At 46.8% G+C, this 21,944-nt stretch overlaps 1 protein-coding gene and 8 non-coding genes across 9 annotated transcripts; 5 read left to right on the top strand and 4 right to left on the bottom strand.

The window, feature by feature from the left end:
• Positions 1–1,754: 1,754 nt before the first annotated feature.
• Positions 1,755–1,828, top strand: TRNAK-UUU (transfer RNA lysine (anticodon UUU)). Its single transcript has one exon. It is a non-coding gene; the product is annotated as a tRNA-Lys (tRNA).
• Positions 1,829–3,405: 1,577 nt separating this feature from the next.
• TRNAL-UAG (transfer RNA leucine (anticodon UAG)) lies at positions 3,406–3,487 on the top strand. The gene has a single exon. It is a non-coding gene; the product is annotated as a tRNA-Leu (tRNA).
• A 435-nt stretch (positions 3,488–3,922) lies between these two features.
• TRNAK-CUU (transfer RNA lysine (anticodon CUU)) lies at positions 3,923–3,995 on the top strand. Its single transcript has one exon. It is a non-coding gene; the product is annotated as a tRNA-Lys (tRNA).
• A 3,731-nt stretch (positions 3,996–7,726) lies between these two features.
• On the bottom strand, positions 7,727–7,800 carry TRNAN-GUU (transfer RNA asparagine (anticodon GUU)). Its single transcript has one exon. It is a non-coding gene; the product is annotated as a tRNA-Asn (tRNA).
• A 242-nt stretch (positions 7,801–8,042) lies between these two features.
• Positions 8,043–8,124, bottom strand: TRNAL-AAG (transfer RNA leucine (anticodon AAG)). The gene has a single exon. It is a non-coding gene; the product is annotated as a tRNA-Leu (tRNA).
• A 4,261-nt stretch (positions 8,125–12,385) lies between these two features.
• On the top strand, positions 12,386–13,148 carry LOC132584333 (histone H1.2-like). The gene has a single exon (XM_060256197.1). It carries the CDS (start codon positions 12,424–12,426, stop codon positions 13,084–13,086), a length of 663 nt encoding a protein of 220 aa, XP_060112180.1. The 5' UTR covers positions 12,386–12,423; the 3' UTR covers positions 13,087–13,148.
• Positions 13,149–17,078: 3,930 nt separating this feature from the next.
• TRNAG-UCC (transfer RNA glycine (anticodon UCC)) lies at positions 17,079–17,150 on the bottom strand. Its single transcript has one exon. It is a non-coding gene; the product is annotated as a tRNA-Gly (tRNA).
• An 886-nt stretch (positions 17,151–18,036) lies between these two features.
• Positions 18,037–18,118, bottom strand: TRNAS-AGA (transfer RNA serine (anticodon AGA)). The gene has a single exon. It is a non-coding gene; the product is annotated as a tRNA-Ser (tRNA).
• A 3,555-nt stretch (positions 18,119–21,673) lies between these two features.
• Positions 21,674–21,745, top strand: TRNAP-UGG (transfer RNA proline (anticodon UGG)). The gene has a single exon. It is a non-coding gene; the product is annotated as a tRNA-Pro (tRNA).
• The last annotated feature ends 199 nt before the right edge of the window (positions 21,746–21,944 follow it).

Here is a 21,944-nt window from a genome sequence, read left to right as displayed (position 1 = left end):
GAATCAGTCTCCTGTCCAAGGTTTTGGCCACTTATTAGCATAGCCTGAGGAAAGCCTTGAGTTCACCTTCTCCACCCTCCTGTGATTCCTTCTGGCGTTTTGACTGGGTCACCTATAAAACTTCTGTGCCAGCCATTCGTTTAGCATTTATTAGGAGAAAATGTATTCAATCAATCCATTGGTTGTTTTATCTCATGCTAATTATTCCATAGATAGAGCTGTGAAGCTCTGTAAGACCTGGACATCTCCCAGAATTACAGCTGATTCTCCAGACAACAGTTTCCCTGAAGAAAAAAGTTGCACTGGAAGATGGGTTCTGTGGTATTATGCTCCATTGAGCTCCATTTCCTCTGCAAAGACTACCATCCCCAGGATCCACCACCAACGTTTTCAGGATTTTTGCAACCTAGAGTTGGTTATCCTGCATATAAACTTAATGATTTCAGGGGCTTTTATCCATAGAAGTGAACATTACAAACATAAGAGAAGCAATGTTGGATAAGGCCAATGGCCCATCCAGTCCAACATTCTGTGCCATCAGGAGGTCCATCAGAAGGACCAGGAAGCCCTCCCACTGTGGCCCCCCAAGTACCAAGAATACAGAGCATCACTGCCCCAGACAGAGAGTTCCATCAATATGCTGTGGCTAATAGCCACTGATGGACCTCTGCTCCGTATGCAGTCCCTTGATAACAGTATATCAGAATAATGTTTATGTATTGATATACTCAAACAAGGGATATTAGCTGTTTATCTTGTTACATATACTAAACCCATCTTCCACTATATTTTAATATATTTCTGTGTTGCCCATCAGGTGATGTCCACGTGCAGAGTCACCTTTTAGGTTGTTGGAAAGGGGTGTTCGCTATGACCAGCGTGTTCTCTTGGCAAAACTCTATTAGCCTTTGCCCGGCTTCATTTTGTTCTCCAAGGCAAAACTTGTCAGTTGTTCCAGTCACCTTTTGACTTCCTACTTTGGCATTCCAGTCCCCTATGATGAGGAGGACATCTTTTTTTTTTGTGTTCATTCTAGAAGGTGTTGTAGATCTTCATAGAACTGGTCCACTTCAGCCTCTTCTGCATCAGTGGTTGGGGCATAGACTTGGATTACTGTGATATTGAATGGTTTGCCTTGGATACGGACCGAGATCATTCTGTCATTTTTGAGATTGTATCCCATTACTGCCTTCTTCACTCTCTTGTTAACTATAAAGGCCACACCATTTCTTCTTCGGGGCTCTTGGCCACAATAATAGATGTAGTGATCCTCTGAGTTAAATTCACCCATTCCCGTCCATTTTAGTTCACTGATTCCCAAGATGTCGATGTTCAGTCTTGCCATCCCTTGTTTGACCACATCTAGTTTTCCTTGATCACACTACAGATGCTAATTTCCTGCCCCTAAACATTCATCCTCTGATCAAGCTCATTACATTTTGCCTGTATCTGGAGAAGTGTGCTTGCACACAAAAGCTTACATCTGGAATCTAACTTTGTTGTTTTTCAGGGTGCTACTGGACTCAAACTTTTTGTTCTACCTTTTTCATTGCATCCTTATCCCTTTCTTGCGACACCCATCTCACCTTCTGAACAGGGATATCTCTATTTGTATCATTACAAAGGGATCTTTGACTCTTGGAGGTTTATGCCCTGCAAATCTTGTTGGTGTCTAAAGTGAAATTTAGATTGAAATGTAGAGCGTAGGTTGACACTTATGCCACAAATACTTACCTGTGGGACCAGGTGATGTGGGCCTGGGTAGCTCAGTTGGTAGAGCATCAGACTTTTAATCTGAGGGTTCAGGGTTCAAGTCACTGTTCAGTCATAAAGGTCTGTTTTTGACAAAAACAAGCACGTTTGCTTTACCTGCTTCAGTTTATTTTTCCCTCCCCATCTCTCCATATCATTTCATTATTATTTGTGACATGTCATTGCTTGGCTGTTACCTTTATAGCGGCTAATGGTCCCAAGGGGGGTACCGGTGCTGACATGCGTAATGGTGTGGTTACTGCAATAATGTCTTACTGTCTGCTCACGTGTGAACTATGTATTTTTACTAAAACAATTGATTTTGCTTGATTTTATTTTGTTGCATGCAACCGTTCCTAAAATTTTGAAAAAAAAAATGATGACTTTATACTTTCCTCTTCACCCTTTTTTCCTTCTGTATCCCCTTTTTCTTTTGATTTTTTTTAAAAAAAAGTTTAAAACTGATAACGGTGTGGTTACAACAACCCAGCAACCAAGTGATAGAAAGCAGCTGGTTCAATAGTTTAGCTGGAGAACCTTAGAATATGCTATAAAAGTAGACATGGGAAATGTCAAACTATATAGTCAATGCCTTATATGTTATATGAAGAAAGTCTGTAATACTTTGCTACTGTATAGCATTTGGGGTTTTTTGGGGGTTTTTGTAGACCAAATTTTTATTATTTTTGCAATATATTGAAAAATATACTTCAATCAAAACCCAAATATAGTCAGCCAATACATTACAAATTTTCCTCTCCCCCCCCCCCCCTCATTTGTTTTTTTGAGTTATTTGTATGATATTGGAAAACCCAATAAAGTCGTTTTTGGTTTTAAAAAAACCCAAACCCACCCCCTCCAATGATCTTTTCAGTGTGTGCAGGCCTCCAATTCAGGGGGAGCTCACAGGAGCACAGCTCCTGAACCTTTCTGAGAGTCCCACCTCCTCCTTCTGAGAGTTCCACCTCCTTGTCCATTGAATAGTATGCGCAGCTGCATAACAATCCCTAGATGAGCTCCACCACCTATCTTTCTACAAAATGACCCTTGAATGTGTGGATCCATCTCTAGAAACTTATCAAAACAATTAGACTAGTACCTGGAGAAATATACAACAGTACATTTCCTGTTCTGAGAAAGTGCCTCACCAAAGCATAACTTTTGAGGATTTGTATAAGCTAGAACAAGTAAAAATTTTTAAAAAAAATAGTGTGAAGGGTCGTTCTGAGATTAAAATAATGTTTTGAGCCCCGTCACTTTGCATTGATGCGCATAGGCGATGGTGATGGAGGGGACACTAAATATTCCGTGTGTTTTTTAAAGGTCGAGGATGGGGTGCAGTTACATCAATATACACAAAAAAAATCCATTTTGAATTAGTTTCAGAGGACAGTTGTGTCTATCTGCAGCAGAGCAGCTAGATCCAACAAGGTTATTGACGTGTAAACTTCCAAGGGTCAAAAATTCTCTGAAAAGGGTTATTTGATTAAGGGAACGTTGACTCTTGAACGTTGACTCTTGAATCTAAAAAAAAAAGTTCTGTTCGTTTCTAAAGTGGTAACCGGACTCAAATTTAGGCATTTTTAAAGTAATCCCCTTTTTGACAGATGGGACATATATGTTAGATGACATGAGAAACTTGCTCTTCACCAAGGTAGTGTGGCCGAGCGGTCTAAGGCGCTGGATTTAGGCTCCAGTCTCTCCGGAGGCGTGGGTTCGAATCCCACCGCTGCCAAGTGCTGTTTTATTTCAGGACGATTCTCGAGCGTGACTTTCATTCCTACTTAGCCGCCCTAGACTAAGGCGCCTTCACCTTGCAGTGACTCTCACCGACTGGAGAAGGGGTTAGGACAGTGAATACAGGTTTACAACCCCCATCGGCCTTCGCCGGCTTTATGGGGTTTTCCTTTAGGGGGAACAGCACGTTTTTGCTTTTAGAGGTCACGGACAAGGAAGTATTAACGACGTGTCCAGCCCCGTCTACTTCTACAGGGAGAAAGTACAAGCCAAAGAAGTCAGAGCTGGGCTTCCTTTGTGCTTACCGGCTACAGGACAGACGGGCATGCAGAGCTATTGATTCCCCCACTCTGAGTTCACTTTGCCTCCAGAGTCCAAAAAGGTGGAAGGGTAAAGCAAATGTACTGCATAACAGAAGGCTGTAAGCAAAAGTGCCCGGCTAGCTCAGTCGGTAGAGCATGAGACTCTTAATCTCAGGGTCGTGGGTTCGAGCCCCACGTTGGGCGCGTGTAATTTTATTTCTTTTAAGACTTCACTGAAACACAGTATGGTTTCCTGATACGATAGGCTCCTTAATTTTTTTTTTTTAATTGCAGGGTGATAGATATTGGCTGCCACACACATGGAGCTAAAATGAAGGCAATAGTTCAGCTCCGACTTCTAGGATCTTACATCCAGTTATTCAGATTGCCCCTTAAAGCACATTTTCCTGATCTGGAGTAGGAAGAAGGACTCCATGTTCATTTTAAGAACTCGAGTTTTGTCCAATGTATTAAAGAATCTGACTCAAGTCCAATAGTTGTTTCCAGTGGGTTGAAGAACAAACAATTGCTATCTTGTGGACCTTTCCTGCGTCCACACCGAATTGGAATTGAATTTTTAGGGACTGCCCCCCTTTACCAGCCTCCCTCTCTGATCTCAAGTAGATAGAAGAAGAAAACTTCCATGCTATCTGTAATTAAAGTTTTCACTTGCAGAGCTGGCGAAAGGATGGGTGGATTGTTGGGTTATTATTCAGCCCTGGGATGTGTGGGCATCAAACGACTAGTCTATATGATAAGAGAAGTCTCTCTTTGGGGTTTACTGAGTATCCAAGTGGAAATTCTTGAAAAAAGCATTGCATAACCAAAATTTAATGGTCATAGTCCATGCTCTCATTTCAAACTACTCTTTTCAGTAATTATGGTCAATGCAAAGTACTCCTTTCAGTAGTTATGGTAAATGCAAAGTACTCCTTTCATTGGTAAATGCAAAGTACTCCTTTCAGTAATTATGGTAAATGCAAAAGTAATCCTTTCATCTGGCAAATGCAAAATGCTCTTTTCAGTAGTTATGATGAATGCAAAGTACACTTTTCACTGGGAAATACAAAGTAATCCTTTAATGCATTTGTTCAGTTGTTCTGATCTTACTGCTTGTGAGCTGCCCTGAGCCTACTTTGGCGGAGAGGTGGGATATAAATCCAATAAACCTTAAATGATAAATGCACAGTACCAAGTTTCCTAGGTCTGCTGTAGATGTTGCCAAAACCAAAGGGATTGGTGTTCAGAAAAGAAAGGCAGAGGGAGGAAAGGAGGAAGAAGACAGAACGAGGCGAACCAGCTGAGGAGGGACAACGGGAAATAGAGAAAAAGAAACGGCAGGAAAGGCAACACAGGAGTCAATGCGGAGACGCCTTTGAATTTCGCAACACCCGCTATCAGAGGAATGCAGCCTTTGCACTAATTTGGGTGTGATCTCAACAGGAAGGTCTACTCAGAGACTTGGGCGAGGGTACCAAAACAAGGCCTTCCCAATGAAATTCAATCTCACTGTCTCTTGGCAAGGTCAAATGGTTGAATGGCTGACAATTAACAAAAGACAAATTGAATAATACTGATATGAGAGGGGAAATGGTTTAGCGAAGGCATTTGGTAGAAAAAGAGGTGCCGGAGTTCATTAGCACAACTCTTTTGCATATGCCACACCCCCCTGGCATCACCTGAAGGTGAAGCAACACCTGAAGGTGTGCTAAATTATATCAGCTCAGCATCTACCTTCAAATGCTTCTGGAATTATAACTGGCATAATTACTCCCAAGTCCCATCATACCTTTAAAATGACTTTCCCCTACATGGCCACAGTGGCATGATGAAGACATGTCTGCTTTATATGTTTTGGTTATTTCTCCAATTTTTGGGGAGGGGGGTGGAATATTAGAAAGTTTCCCAAATCCTAGAGTTCAGCAACCTTTGAACAATTGTGGGGGCGGGGTGTGTGTGTGTATGAAAGAAACACCACAATAAAATTTAGAGGTTCTGGAGCTCCACTCCTGCCCAAAATGAGGCCTGAGCGAAGGGGTCTTATTGGTTAAGGGTCCACTGTTCAACTCACAGTCTTTTCAATAAATATAAACTGAGAGCCAGTTTGGTGTGGTGGTTAAGTGTGCAGACTCTTATCTGGGAGAACCGGGTTTGATTCCCCACTCCTCCACTTGCACCTGCTGGAATGACCTTGGTCAGCCATAGCTCTTGCAGATTGGTTTAAGGGTCCATTGTTCAGCTCACAGTCTTTTAAATAAATATAAACTGAGAGCCAGTTTGGTGTGGTGGTTAAAGTGCGCGGACTCTTATCTGGGAGAACCGGGTTTGATTCTCCACTCCTCCACTTGCACCTGCTGGAATGGCCTTGGGTCAGCCATAGCTCTGGCAGAGGTTGTCCTTGAAAGGGCAGCTGCTGGGGAGAGACCTCTCAGTCCCACCCACCTCACTGGGTGTCTGTTGTGTGGGGGAGAAGACATAGGAGATTGTAAGCCTCTCTGATTCAGAGAGAAGGGCGGGGTATAAATCAGCAATTCTTCTTCTTCTTCTTATCCCAGGCACTGCCTTCATGTCAGTCTTGTTGAGCCAGCTTTATCATGTCCCAGCCCTTTTCACAGGACCATGGCTGACCCGTGAGGTTCTCCTACCCAAGGCAGAACCCCGACGCGCCCCCACCCTGCATCCCACCGGGGAAAAGTCTCCAGAGGTGATGTCATCATGTCAGTCACTGAAGCGCAGTTGTTTCTGGGCACTGAGGGGCCGGGGAAGTTCCTCCGACCGCTCAGCATCCAGTCGGAGAGCTCAGGGACGGCACGGGCAGGGAGGGGGCACCCACCCTCTGCTCGTGTTGGGAGCTGGCACCCTAGGCAGTTGGCTAGGTTGCCTACTCCCATGTGCAGGCCCTGCTCAGGACTATTTGGATACCGAAGATAAAAATATTGACCACTTTCTACTGTGGTGAATGCATGTTCTTTTATAATGTCTTACAGTCCAGAGGAGGGTGACGAAGATGGTGAGGGGTCTGGAGACCAAGTCCTATGAGGAAAGGTTGAAGGAGCTGGACATGTTTTAGCCTGGAGAGGAGACGGCTGAGAGGTGATAGGATCGCCATCTTCAAGTTCTTGAAGGGCTGTCCTATAGAGGAGGGTGTGGAATTGTTTTCTGTGGCCCCAGAAGGTAGGACCAGAACCAGTGGGTTGAAATTAAATCAAAAGAGTTTCCGGCTCAACATTAGGAAGAACTTCCTGACCGTTAGAGCGGTTCCTCAGTGGAACAGGCTTCCTCAGGAGGTGGTGGGTTCTCCTTCCTTGGAGGTTTTTAAGCAGAGGCTAGATGGCCATCTGACAGCAATGAAGATCCTGTGAATTCGGGTAGGTATTTGTGGGTTTCCTGTATTGTACAGGGGGTTGTACTAGAATGACCCTAGAGGTCCCTTCCAACTCTATGATTCTAGTCTATTGTGGACAGTGCTACTAAATCACACTAAGTGAGATTGTTCCAAAGGAGCAGATCATGAGACAAGAACTGAAACTGCTCTTTAGACACATTACAGACTTGGCTAATGTCTCATCAGATTTTCCTTCTGGTCCAAATATTCTGAAAAACTGATGTTGTGTTGGAGAGCAAATTACTGTCCTTATGCATACGATTGATTCTTCTGTTCTGAAGAAGGGTAAACTGATTATGTTGTGCCTAGAGAATGCTCAGAAGTTGCAGCTGCAGAAGCCTCTGAACATTTAAACTTGTAATCGACATTTAATTTCTTTTGAAAAAAGTTATTGGAAACAGGAACCCTTTAGACTTGTAAATGGCCATTCCCAAATTGTACAGGGTAAGTTACAAAACACTTTGAGGACAGCGTGTTTGATTGTTTTATACCAAAAGAAAAAGGAATAGCTTTCATTGAGTTTGCTAATACTGAGGGGACGGGGGAAAAACGTCCCTGGGTGGGCTTGAACCACCAACCTTTCGGTTAACAGCCGAACGCGCTAACCGATTGCGCCACAGAGACCTATTTCTGTTCACCCTTTAGAAAAGCAAATGGAAACAATCATCCCCCACCCCATGCCTGCTATGTCTTTCCTTCTTTTCTTAATTAAAATTGCATTATCAGTTTTCAAAAGGAAGCAAGGAATCCGTGTGGGAGAGAATCACGATATTTTATTGAATATATTTAAAGTTGGATAAAAGTTCTTCAAAGCACATTTGGAAACTGTCATGTTTTAAGCAATATTGAACTTTTCAAAAGCTGACTGGCAGCGGTGGGATTCGAACCCACGCCCCCGAAGAGACTGGAGCCTTAATCCAGCGCCTTAGACCGCTCGGCCACGCTACCACCTTCCGTACGTTTTGTTTACTTTCTGTCAATTGATTCTTTCTAAGGTGTACTACAGAAATCAATGGAACAGGAATCAGGTTCGCATTTTCATCTCTTCTTCCTATTTAAAAGCGACTACTAAAATATTGTCCAGCCTGGTTTGATCTCTGAAGCTAAGCAGAGTCGGTCCCGGTTAATATTCGGATGAGAGACCAACGGCTCTCTATTCCACATGAATGCAATGGCTAACCCCCCCACCCACCTTTGAACGTCCCTTGCCTTGAAAATCGCACGGAGTTGCCAGAGGGTAAGCCGCGACCAGAGGGCGCTCTCCAGAGCCGCCGCTCAAGGCGGTGATCAACACGAAGGAGCTAGAGTTTGAGTGCACTGTGGCACCTTGAAACCAACGAAGTTTCCTTCAAGGAGGAAGTGTGCTTATTACCCCTTGCATCAAACTGGCCGCTGGATTCATACTTTGGATCTGGAATATCGAGGAGAAGTCGATCCAGCCTTGGTTGGCAAGCTCCGGATGTTCTCGGGCATTACAATCTAAAAGGATAGATCCAAGCGGGCAGCCGTGTTGGTCTGAAGCAGTTAAACAAAGCAGGAGTCAAGTGGTGACTTTAAGACCAGTTTGGTGTAGTGGTGAAGTGTGCGGACTCTTATCTGGGAGAACCGGGTTTGATCCCCCACTCCTTCACTTGCACCTTGCTGGAATGGCCTTGGGTCAGCCATAGCTCTCGTAGTTGTCTTTGAAAGGGCAGCTTCTGTCAGAGCTCTCTCAGCCCCACCCACCTCACAGGGTGTCTGTTGTGGGGGAGGAAGGGAAAGGAGATTGTGAGCCGCTCTGAGACTCTTCGGAGTGGAGGGCGGGATATAAATCCAATATCTTCTTCTTCAACCAATTTTATTTAGAACGTAAGCTTTCGTGTGCTCCATTCCTCGTCTGATGAAGTGTGCTTGGGAGCGCGCGAAAGCTCACGTTCTAAATAAACATTGGTTGGTCTTAAAGGTACACTTGACTCCTGCTTTGTTCAGCCTAAAAGGACAGCGGCGCTGGATGGAGGGGGAAATGACGTCACTTGGGCGGGAAATTCAAATCCTAAAAGCACCAAAGGCCCCTTTCTTCGGCTCAGCCAATCAGGGGAGGGAAGGTTGCCTATAAATACTCAGCGCGCCGGCAGACTCCCTTCCCATTCGCCCTTTGCCCAGCCGAGTGCTTGGAGCGGTTCCAAGGAGAGGCAAGGCAGGAAATGGCCCGCACGAAGCAGACGGCGCGCAAGTCGACGGGCGGGAAGGCGCCGCGCAAGCAGCTGGCCACCAAGGCTGCCCGCAAGAGCGCGCCGGCCACGGGGGGCGTGAAGAAGCCGCACCGCTACCGCCCGGGCACCGTGGCCCTGCGCGAGATCCGCCGCTACCAGAAGTCCACCGAGCTGCTGATCCGCAAGCTGCCCTTCCAGCGCCTGGTGCGCGAGATCGCGCAGGACTTCAAGACCGACCTGCGCTTCCAGAGCTCGGCCGTCATGGCCCTGCAGGAGGCCAGCGAGGCCTACCTGGTGGGCCTCTTCGAGGACACCAACCTGTGCGCCATCCACGCCAAGCGCGTCACCATCATGCCCAAGGACATCCAGCTGGCCCGCCGCATCCGCGGAGAGAGGGCTTGAAGGGACCGAGGGAGGGAGGGAGGAAGAAGCCGCGTCGACACACCCCAAAGGCTCTTTTCAGGGCCACCCACTTCCTCCAAGGAAAGAGCTGTGCCTCTAGAAGTCCCCTGTAGATAGATTCCGGATGGGCAGCCGTGTTGGTATGAAGCAGTAGAACAAAGCAAGAGTCAAGTTTCACCTTTAAGACCAGCGAAGTTTTTTCAGAATGTAAGCGTTCTTGTGTATACACACTTCAGAAGAGGAATCGGCGTGCACACGAAGGCTTACATGCTGATTAAGCTTCGTTGGTCTTAAAGGTGCTACTTGGTTCTATAACAAAAAAAGAGCTGTACTTCTATACGTCCACGTTGTTGGTGGGATTTGTTCCAGAGTGGGGGAGGGGAAGCACTAGGTCTCCTGCAGCTAAATGTTTTAACTGCAGTGGTAGCCGTGTTGGTCTGAAGGAGAACGAGTCCAGCGGCCTCTTCTGGGTATAAATTTAAATGCGGGCGCTCAATCAATAAAACTTGGTTGGTCTTAAAGGTGCCGCTGGATTCAAAACTCTTTTCTTGGTTGATGTTTTTTTTTTTTAATGTTTCCTTTTTGGAAACTTGCTGAAAGCAAGCGTGGGTTCTATGGAGTCAAAATTAGATGCTGAGCTTCCCAATAAAGGACTAATTTAATCCTAGTTTAAAACACAAATTCTTGTCCAAAGGGGGTTAAATTAGGAGGCGGTTCCGGTTCTTCCGCGCTTCCTTTGGCATAGTGCGCACGAAAAACACTCGACGGTTTACGCGTGGCACCCCCCAAAGGCTCTTTTCAGAGCCCCCCACTTCCTCCAAGGAAAGAACGGTCATTCTAGAAACCCCCTGCAGATGGATCCAGGTGGGCAGCCGTGTTGCTCTGAAGCCGTAGAACAAAGCAAGCGTCAAGTATTACCGTTAAGACCAAAGTTTTATTCAGAATGTAACCTTTCGTGCGCATACACACTTCTTCAGAAGAGGAACCAGCGTGCACACGACGGTTTACATTCTGATTAAACTCTGTTGGTTACTTGACTCGTACTTTGTTCTATAATCCTCGTCACTGAGATTTGATCTAGAGTGCGGAAGGAGAAAACGTTGGATTTCATGCAGTTAAATGTCTTTTAAGGGTAGCCCGGTAACTTTTCGATGAAAGTTAAGGATTTGTTCACCAAATCTGTAAGAAATCTTTTCAACGACGGCTGGCAACTTTGTACTCTTTGCTTAATCCGTCTGGAGGGAAGAAAGTTTAGGTTAACCATAACGGAGCTAGATTTTGAGCCCCAAGAAAGCACTAATCCCGTCTTAATTCAAGTCAGATGCTGCTATTAAACTCTTTTTGGTCAGAGGCGTTAGTGCCAAGTCTTAAATCTCAGGGAAACTCCTGTAGCGTATTTTAGTTTAAGTGAAAAACGGGTTTTTTTAGACCTCACACCCCCAAGTATGGATTTCGATAGCAGCAAGATTTGCAGCTTGCCTTGGTCCATCTGGGTTTTTGTTTGTTCGTTTGTTTTCTGCACCATCCCCTCCCACCTTCTGATTGGGATATAGGGTTGCCAGTCCCCAGGTGGGAGCAGGGGATCCCCCGGTTTGGAGGCCCTCCCCCCGCTTCAGGGTCATCAGAAAGCGGTCATCTGCTCAGCACATTATTCCCTATTGAGACCAATTCCCATAGAATATAATGAAGAATCGATCCATGGGACTCTGGGGGGGGTGTGTGTGCTGTTTTTTGAGATAGAAGTACCAAGTTTTCAGCATATCACGCGGTGCCTCTCCTCAAAACGCCCTGAAAACGGCTTCAGTAGACAAGGTTTTTTAAAAAACCATTAGAGCATAAAGTCCTATTTCACCCGTGTGTGTTAGAAGCATGGCCTTTAACATTTTCAGCTTCTAGGGTGCGTTCATACTACACTAAATGCATTTTGCAACTGGATTTGTACTGTGTGAAAAGGATCAAGTAAAGCAGACGACACTAACCTCCAGAGGCCAAGGGTCTGGGGGAGTAAAAAGTAGTTTCCGTGACAGCAAGAAAAGGTATGTAGTATTTCACAAAGAACATCGTTCGCGTGGGTGGCGATTAAACACACCACTTTTACAGAATATAAGAAACCTGCTGGATCAAACCAGTGGTCCATATACCCCAAAACCTTGGTCTCACACAGTGGCCAACCAGTCCCTCCGGAGGTCCAACAAACAGGGAATGGAGTCCAAGGCCTTCTCCCGATGTCGCTTCCTGCCAATATTATTTGGAGGTTAACTTCCCCTGAATGTGGCGGTTCCATTGAGTTACTACAGCTAGTAGCCACTGACAGACCTCTTCTCCACGAATCTTTCTAATCCTCCTTTAAAGTCATTTACATCTGCGCCTATTACTATGTACTCTGGCAGCAAATTCCACATTTCTTGGATGAGCGTTTTCTTCACTCCGCGCACCGATAGCGGCGAATCAGTGGGGAGGGAAGGAAGAAATTCGCCACTTGGCGGCGCCAGAGAAACACCAAGTGGCCAGGAGAGACGCCAGATCCGCTAGAGAGCCGGCGGGCGCACGAACGCACCAATAGGAACCAAGGGGAGGCCCTATAAATACAGGCAGCCTCCACGCTGTGCATTCTTTGCTAGCCACCTGGAGAATTGCGAGTTCGATCCCCGCCATGACCGAGGAGGCTCCTGCCGTCTCCGCTCCGGCGGCTGCCCCCGCGGCGAGCAAGGCGGTGGCCAAGAAAGCCAAGAAGGCATCGGGCGGTTCCAAGCCCCGCAAGGCGGCCTCGGGGCCCAGCGTGACGGAGCTACTGGTGCAGGCGGTGTCGGCCTCCCAGGAGCGCAGCGGGGTGTCGCTGGCCGCCCTGAAGAAGGCGCTGGGGGCGGGCGGCTACGACGTGGAGAAGAACAAGAGCCGCCTCAAGCTGGGCCTGAAGAGCCTGGTGGCCAAGGGCACCCTGGTGCAGACCAAAGGCACGGGCGCCTCAGGCTCCTTCAAGCTCAACAAGAAGCAGTTGGGAGACGGAGGGAGAAGAGGTGGAAAGAGAGCAACTTTAACTTCCAATGCGTTCTCCAAGGAGGCCAGGAGCAAGAAGCCTTCCACTGCACCCGGGAGCACTAAGCCTGCCAAGAAACCCGCAGCTTCCCCGGCCAAGAAAGCGGTCAAGAAGCTGGCGGTGTCCAGGGCCAGAAAAGCCGCCAAGAGCCCCTCAAAGGCCAAGGTCGGCAAGCCCAAGAAAGCTGCCAAGAAGTCAGTCAAGGCGAAGCCCAAGCCCAAGAAGGCCCCCAAAGCCAAGACAGCCAAGCCCAAAAAGGCAGCGCCCAAGAAAAAATAGGGAAGCCCCACCAGAGTTGCCCTGAAGCCCCCACCCCCCAAAAGGCTCTTTTCAGAGCCGCCTACAAAGTCCCCCAAAAGAGCTGTGTCATTGAAGCACATGGCTGTTTTCAGAGCTATGGGTGCATTCACACTATACTAAATGCATTTTGCAACTGGATTTTTGCTATTACCAGGGTCATTTTGTAGAAAAATAGGTGGTGGAGCTCATTAGCATCGCATTAGTATATGCCACCACCACCACCCCAGTCAAAATCAACTTGATGCAAGAAAAGAGCCACAGGCGAGCGAGGCCTGCTTCAGCCAGCTAGAGATCCAGCTAGCCCAAGCAGACCTCACTTGCCTGGGGCTCTCTTGGGTGTTCCCCCCCCCCCCAGTCAAAAGGCCAGCCAGCCACCTGGCGCATAAGTAGAAAAAGGGTGGTGTGGGCTTCTCCAGGGGTTAATGAGGGCTGCTGGGGACGTGGCAAAGCTCCAGGTGGCTGGTTGGCTGCCCGCTCTCCTCATCCAGGGATTGTTATGCAGCTGCAACTACTATTCAAGGGACAAGGGAGGTGGGGAGGAAGAGGGGGGACCCTCAGAATAGTTCAGGAGCTGTGCTCCTGTGAGCTCCTGCTGAATCCGAGGCCTGCTCGAGGAACTGATTACGGCGCGTATCCTTCAGAGCTGTGAAAGGGCAGCATATGGTGTCCTCTGGGAAAACCTTTGGACAGTACGGCAAAACGAAGAAACGATATCGCAGCACTTTGAGCGCTAACAGAAGCATTTGCACCTTGCTTGGGAAACCAGATCTTCACTAATCCCATTCAAAGTCCATCAGTAATCATAATCGTCCATAAAGATAGATTCAGGTGGGCAGCCGTGTTGGTCCGAAGCAGTAGCACAAAGTCTGAGCGCAGTGGCACCTTTAAGGCCAACAAAGCGTTATTCCGGGTATAGGCTTTCGTGTGCATGCGCACTTCTTCAGTGTATATGAAAGCTGATACCCGGAATAAAACTCTGTTGGCCTTAAAGGTGCCACTGGAGTCAGACTTAATCATCCACAGCACAGGAGAAGGAAGGAAATACATTCGCTTCCTTTTGCTGGGCCTACATTGTCCTCCGGTTTTCCATGCTGAAATCAGGGCCGTAGCCAAGATTTTAAAAGCTGGGGGGGGGGGGCGCTTTTTAAAAAGTCAGGGGGCACCGTTTGCCAACCACTGCAGGGCTTACTGCTTCTCAGAAGTTTTCTGGGGTAGGAGCAAAAGGTGGAGGCTCTGAAAGGTGACCAAGTCGAGGTAGCCACCCCTACAACTTTGGCGTCAAGAAGGGACTGCGCCTTGTACACAAGCAGGGGTGTTCCCTTCCACCTCCCTCTTCCCTACCCTGGCACATTGCAGCCAGAAGCTCCATCCATCCCCCCTCCCCAGCCCATTCCACATAATTTCCTCCGCTTTCCACTCCTCCACCTCCCTCTGTGCCCTGCTCAGGTCTCCTGGCTCTAGCTGCCACCGATTCAGTAGCCATGGCAAAAAGAAGGGAGAAGGCAGGCTGGCCCTCTGGAAGTCAGGGCGCAGTGCCCCCAGAGGCCCCCCTGTGGCTACAGGCCTGGCTGGAATAGAAAGGAGGAAAACAGGCACATACATACAATTAGCACTCTTAAATACAGCTTTGTAGATACATAAAATAGGGTTAAGACAAGCATCCTAGAGAGCACCCAGACCCCCACTGGCCCTACTGTTGGGCCTCCTGATGGCACCTGGGGTTTTTTTTTGGCCACTGTGTGACACAGAGTATTGGAATGGATGGATCATTGCCCTGATCCAACATGGCTTCTCTTATGTTCTTATGTGAAACAGAATGTTGGACTGGATGGGCCATTGGCCTGATCCAACGTGGCTTCTCTTATGTTCTTATGTGACACAGAGTGTTGGACTGGAGGGGCCATTGGCCTGATCCAACGTGGCTTCTCTTATGTTCTTATGTGAAACAGAATGTTGGACTGGATGGGCCATTGGCCTGATCCAACGTGGCTTCTCTTATGTTCTTATGTGACACAGAGTGTTGGACTGGAGGGGCCATTGGCCTGATCCAACGTGGCTTCTCTTATGTTCTTATGTGACACAGAGTGTTGGACTGGAGGGGCCATTGGCCTGATCCAACGTGGCTTCTCTTATGTTCTTATGTGACACAGAGTGCTGGACTGGAGGGGCCATTGGCCTGATCCAACATGGCTTCTCTTATGTTCTTATGTGACACAGAGTGTTGGACTGGATGGCCCTTGGCCTGATCCAATGTGGCTTCTCTTATGTTCTTATGTGACACAGAGTGCTGGACTGGATGGGCCATTGGCCTGATCCAACGTGGCTTCTCTTATGTTCTTATGTGTGACACAGAGTGTTGGACTGGATGGGCCATTGGCCTGATCCAACATGGCTTCTCTTATGTTCTTATGTGACACAGAGTGTTGGACTGGAGGGGCCACTGGCCTGATCCAACATGGCTTCTCTTATGTTCTTCTGTGACACAGAGTGTTGGACTGGAGGGGCCACTGGCCTGATCCAACATGGCTTCTCTTATGTTCTTATGTGACACAGAGTGTTGGACTGGAGGGGCCATTGGCCTGATCCAACATGGCTTCTCTTATGTTCTTATGTGACACAGAGTGTTGGACTGAATGGGCCATTGGCCTGATTCAACATGGCTTCTCTTATGTTCTTATGTGACACAGAGTGTTGGACTGGATGGGCCATTGGCCTGATCCAACATGGCTTCTCTTATGTTCTTATGTGACACAGAGTGTTGGACTGAATGGGCCATTGGCCTGATTCAACATGGCTTCTCTTATGTTCTTATGAGACACAGAGTGCTGGACTGGAGGGGCCATTGGCCTGATCCAACATGGCTTCTCTTATGTTCTTATGTGACACAGAATGTTGGACTGGATGGCCCTTGGCCTGATCCAACGTGGCTTCTCTTATGTAGAGTAACAAGATTTTTGGGGTACGAACTTCTGAGTCAGTGTTCTCTTCCTCAAATATCTGGTCTCTGATGGGGGAGTGCTGATGCTAAAAAGTTCATACTGCAAGACTCTTGATGTTCTATAAGGTGCTATTGAATTCAAGCCTAGCTGTTCTACTGCTGGCTGACGCAGCCACCTTCTGAAATCTTCTAAGTCTGTTGACTTCCTTGTAATTATGTATTATTGCTACATTACGATATTGAGTTGGATACAGAAGGCATCCCTCTCTCTCAATTCCCTTTCTCATTACTGGCCCTGCCCCACATGTCTTTTGTCCATTCAGATCGCGTGATCTACTAGAGAAGACTTCTTTGGCGACCAAAACAGACCCCTTCATTTTTTCATCGTTAGAGAAGCTGGTTGAATCTAAGTCATTGGTTCCTATTCTAGTCGAGAAGATCTGGAAAACAGTATACTAGCTTCAAAGAATATACATCATAATCTCCCCAGTCCTTGGGTCCTCTTTGATGGGGGTGGGGTGGGGGTGGGGAGGATCCTTACACCCACATCAGAGGGGACATGATTGGAACTGTAGTTATCAGGAAAGGTTCAGGTAGATTTTCTTGAAAGTAGTTTGCAAGGGAAAGTAGTTTGCAGAGAAGAAAAATAATTATTATTCTAAAATAATACCTTTTTATTCTAAAAATAATACCTTTTTATTCTAATGATTAAAAAAGAACATACACATCTGAATCCTGCATAGCTGCTAAATGGCTACTGGAGGCAGAATGTAGCAATTTCTCTTTCCCCTTAGCAATCAAATGATATTGGTGGGGCTTCGCCTGCATTGTTTTTGCCTGTATCAGGCAAAACCCCAGTGATTTAATATACTCTTCTCCACTTTAGGTATTAGTGACTGAGATTCCTGGCTGCAAAAAGAACCTGGATGGGGAATAGATCTTATTTCATTATTTTAAAATGAAAAACAAAGAGAGCAGCTCTTAGGGCAGCTAGCTGTGCAAAACATTTTTTTTTTTAAGGCAAAAAATATTCTGCGTTGGCCGGGAATCGAACCCGGGTCAACTGCTTGGAAGGCAGCTATGCTAACCACTATACCACCAACGCTTCTTAGACCAAGATCTTGAAGAGCATCATGAAGTAGTATTGCAGAAAAAGCTTGGCCTCTTTTAGCAAACAATATAAAGTTGTTAGGAAGCTCTTGATGCACACGGTGGCGCTATTACCTCTGTGTTACAGTCCTCAGAAATCAGGAACGCTCAGCTGCAGGAGTTTACAGACAAAACTTCTCACCCTATAGTCCAGAGATGGCCAAATTGTTGCTCGGAAGCCACATGTGGCTCTTTCACACATATTGTGTGGCTCTTGAAGCCCCCGCCACTCCGTTGGACAGCTTGGAGAAGGCCTTTGTTTCTTTAGATCACTTCACCAAGCCAGCCAGTAACTTGGAGAATGCATTTAAAGTTGCTTTATTTCCACCTCTCCCCATCTATTTTTTTTCCTTTCCTCCCTCCCTCCCTCCCTCCCTCCCTTGCAGATCTCAAATATCTGACATTCATGTCTTGTGGCTCTCAAACATCTAACGTTTATCCTATGTGGTTCTTACGTTAAGCAAGTTTGGCCACCCCGGTGTAGTCAATACTTCTCATAAAGGCGGCTCATTCAAAAACAAAAAACAGTTAGGTAATCGATGCCCTGTAATGGGGCAATTGCTAGCAAGAGCAGGATTCCCATTTAATACCTGTCGTTTTTGTGAGAATAAAAAAAGAGAATCCTACACCATTTAAATAAGTTATTTTAAAACCTGTCGATATTCACCTTCCCCCACTTCTCTCCAAAACAGGGACCCTAAGTAGCTCATCCTCCATTTTTATCCTAACAGCGACTCTTTTAGGTCGAACTTAACTGCAAATGACCGACCAACCGCTAGTGGGGAGTTTTCCACTGTAAAGATGGGAAAATCTCAGATGCAAACGGACTTTAAAATTAGTATCGTAGTCGGCAGGATTCGAACCTGCGCGGGGAGACCCCAATGGATTTCTAGTCCATCGCCTTAACCACTCGGCCACGACTACCTCTGTAGCAAATGTTTAAAATATCCATTTAAAACGATGGTTCAGTTTGTCTTCTGCCTGTCTCTAGTTAAATCTGGTCCAAAAATTAAACTGGTGCAATCCCTTCTTTATTAGGACCAACCAAAACATCTCACGAGTTCCACAGACCTCTCCCCCTCCCCTTTTTTGCCATCAAGTCGCAGCCAATGTAGGGCAACCCTGTAGGGTTTTAAGGCAAGCGACGTGCCCAGTTTTCCCATTGCCTGCCTTTGCTTAATAACCCTGGTATTCCTTGGTGGTCCTCCACTCCCTTACAAACACTGAAGAGGGGGCTGGCAGATTAAGTGTTCATACACACGAAAGCTTATACCCAGAATTAAACTTCATTGGTCTTAAAGATGCAACTGGACTCCAACTTTGTTCTGCTTAGCTTTCAAGATCTAAAGCAGGGGCGTCCAACATGCAGCCCAGGGCCGAATCAGGCACCCAGAGGGCTCCTATCAGGCCCCCAAGCAACTGGCTGTCATCTGCTTCCTTCTCCCTCTCTTGCTTCCTTCTGAATAACAGTTTGCTTTGCAAGTCTTGATGAATTGCATGGGAGCTACAGAGCAAAACCTCTATTTTTCTCCATTGGCTGAGACTCCTCCTCAAAGGAAGGAGAGGGAAGTAGAGCTTGTTTTTCGAGACTCTCTCAATCACGCAGCAGAGCTACTAAGCCAAGTCTCTCCTCCTTCTATTGGCTGAGGCTCCCTCCCTCCTGGTCCCCTGGGGAAGAAAGGAAAGAACCACAGCTTCCTTTGCCCCGTTTCCTGGTTCCCATGGGAGAAATACAAAGAAAACACATAACATTTTAAGTGCTGACATTTTTACCATGTTTTAGTTGTGTTTGTGTCCTTTATGAAGTTTATATCTCTGCTACCTAATCTTAAATAGGTACACACATGGCCTGGCCTGACATGGCCCAGCCGAACCTGACATGACCCAGCCCACAAGGTCTCATTTATGCCAGATCCGGCTCTCGTAACAAATGAGTTTGACACCCCTACCCTGATCTAAAGAGATTGGGTTAGTGTGGCCCACCCAGGTCAGGAACATAAGGCCACAAGAGAAGCCGTGTTGGATCATGCCAAATTTGGCCCATCCAAACCAACATTCTATTCCACAGTGGCCAAAAAACCAGGTGCCATCAGGAGGTCTACTAATGGGGGCAGGACGCTAGAAGCCCTTCCACTGTTGCTCCTCACAAGCACTGAGAATACAGAGCATCACTGCCCCAGACAGAGAGTTCTATTCTTGAACTTAAGAACATAAAAGAAGCCATGTTAGATCAGGCCAATGGCCCATTCAGTCCAACACTCTGTGTCACATAAGAACATAAGAGAAGCCATGTTGGATCAGGCCAATGGCCCATCCAGTCCAACACTCTGTGTCACATAAGAACATAAGAGAAGCCATGTTGGATCAGGCCAATGGCCCATCCAGTCCAACACTCTGTGGCACAAGAACATAAGAGAAGCCATGTTGGATCAGGCCAATGGCCCATCCAGTCCAACACTCTGTGTCACATAAGAACATAAGAGAAGCCATGTTGGATCAGGCCAGTGGCCCATCCAGTCCAACACTCTGTGGCACAAGAACATAAGAGAAGCCATGTTGGATCAGGCCAATGGCCCATCCAGTCCAACAGTCTGTGTCACATAAGAACATAAGAGAAGCCATGTTGGATCAGGCCAGTGGCCCATCCAGTCCAACACTCTGTGTCACATAAAACATAAGAGAAGCCATGTTGGATCAGGCCAATGGCCCATCCAGTCCAACACTCTGTGTCACAAGAACATAAGAGAAGCCATGTTGGATCAGGCCAATGGCCCATCCAGTCCAACAGTCTGTGTCACATAAGAACATAAGAGAAGCCATGTTGGATCAGGCCAGTGGCCCCTCCAGTCCAACACTCTGTGTCACATAAGAACATAAGAGAAGCCATGTTGGATCAGGCCAATGGCCCATCCAGTCCAACACTGTGAGTCACACAGTGGCCAAAAAACCAGGTGCCATCAGGAGGTCCACCAGTGGGGCTAGAAGCCCTTCCACTGTGCCCCCCGCAAGCACCAGAATACAGAGCATCACTGCCCCAGACAAAGAGAGTTCTATTCTTGAACTTAAAAACATAAGAGAAGCCATGTTGGATCAGGCCAATGGCCCATCTAGTCCAACACTCTGTGTCACACAGTGGCCAAAAACCCAGGTGCCATCAGGAGGTCCACCAGTGGGGTCAAGACACTAGAAGCCCTCCCACTGTGTCCCCACCCCCCAAGCACTAACAATACAGAGCATCACTGCCCCAGATAGAACAGAATTATTTTTCGGCATCAGGGGAAGGGGAGGACTTCTTTTGTATTTAGCATCCAATCTGATATACAGTTCTAGGGCAATTGGAAGTTGGATCCCACCCCCCTCCGCTTGCGAGATAGGGTGGGGTATAAATATAAAAATTAAATTTTAATTAAATTTTAAACTAAGTGATCACACGACTTTTGGGTTGGGAATATTTACGTAGACCAACAGGACTGACTGCCACAGGAGGTGGTGGTGGCTACAAGCATAGCCAGCTTCAAGAGGGGAATGGATAAACATCTGGAGCAGAGGTCCATCAGTGGCTATTAGCCACAAGGTCTAGATGGAACTCTCTGTCTGGGGCAGTGATGCTCTGTATTCTTGGTGCTTGGGAGGGGCAACAGTGGGAGGGCTTCTAGTGTCCTGGTCCCACTGATGGACCTCCTGATGGTTTTGGGCCACTGTGCGTTGGGCTGGATGGGCCATTGGCCTGATCCAACATGGCTTCTCTTATGTCTACAAACTTTCCCTACTCCTGGTGATGCACATTGAAACACATCTTAATGGAGCACGGTTTAATGGAACAGAAGTTACGAATCAAAATTTCCTTTGCTCCAAAAGCTGTTCATTTAAAACAAACACACAAAATGCGAAACAAACAACAATCATAACAAAACCCAGCAGAAAACACACACACATGCAAACCTGTAAAACATACGGGCCATGTAAGTGTATTTTTGAAGTCGAATACTCACTAGGTGATTTACAATTAATTTCTCCCTTATTTTTTTTCCTCCTCAAGGATAGCAGATTAATGTGACGGCCAACTAGGGCAACTCATAAGAATGAGGAATACAATAAACGGCCAAACTAAGCCCAAACAATGCAAATTCTAGATCTAAACACAACAATTTGTCTTGAAAGTGCTGCTGGCAGAACCCCACTCATGAGAATACCCGCCACTTAGTGTTGCCAACCTCCAGGCGGTGGCTGGAGTTCTGGGCTTATAACTAATTTTTAGGTGAGAGCTATGCAGTTAAACCTCATCAAAGTCCCTCCCCAAACTCTACCTTCCTCAGGCTCCACCCCCCCACACAAAATCTTCAGATATGTCCCAATTTGGAGCTGGCAGCCTATCTCATATAACCCCCCCCCCCGCCCATTCCTTTGAATATATCTTTGAATACTCATCAGCATTGTTTCATATAATATTTTGTCTTCAGGAAACTTTTATTTTTATGTGGCTCGTTGGTCTAGGGGTATGATTCTCGCTTTGGGTGCGAGAGGTCCCGGGTTCAAATCCCGGATGAGCCCAATTTTGTTGTTTTGTTTCTGAAATTTCCCACTAGCAGCTGTGTTCCCAGCTTTCAGGAAAGCAGCAGATGACTTTTCCAGACTGCTTTCCACCATGGCTGTAATCAATCCAATTACAATGAGCATTGCAACACCCCAGGTTTCTTGCTACAATGACCCCTCCCATATTCCTACTAAGATATATGGACCCAGAGATCTG

The sequence above is a fragment of the Heteronotia binoei genome, chromosome 15, assembly GCF_032191835.1.
Source record: "Heteronotia binoei isolate CCM8104 ecotype False Entrance Well chromosome 15, APGP_CSIRO_Hbin_v1, whole genome shotgun sequence".
Lineage (NCBI taxonomy): Eukaryota > Metazoa > Chordata > Lepidosauria > Squamata > Gekkonidae > Heteronotia > Heteronotia binoei.
Note: the sequence above shows the minus strand (reverse complement) of the source record. Positions and strands in the feature narration are given on the sequence as shown.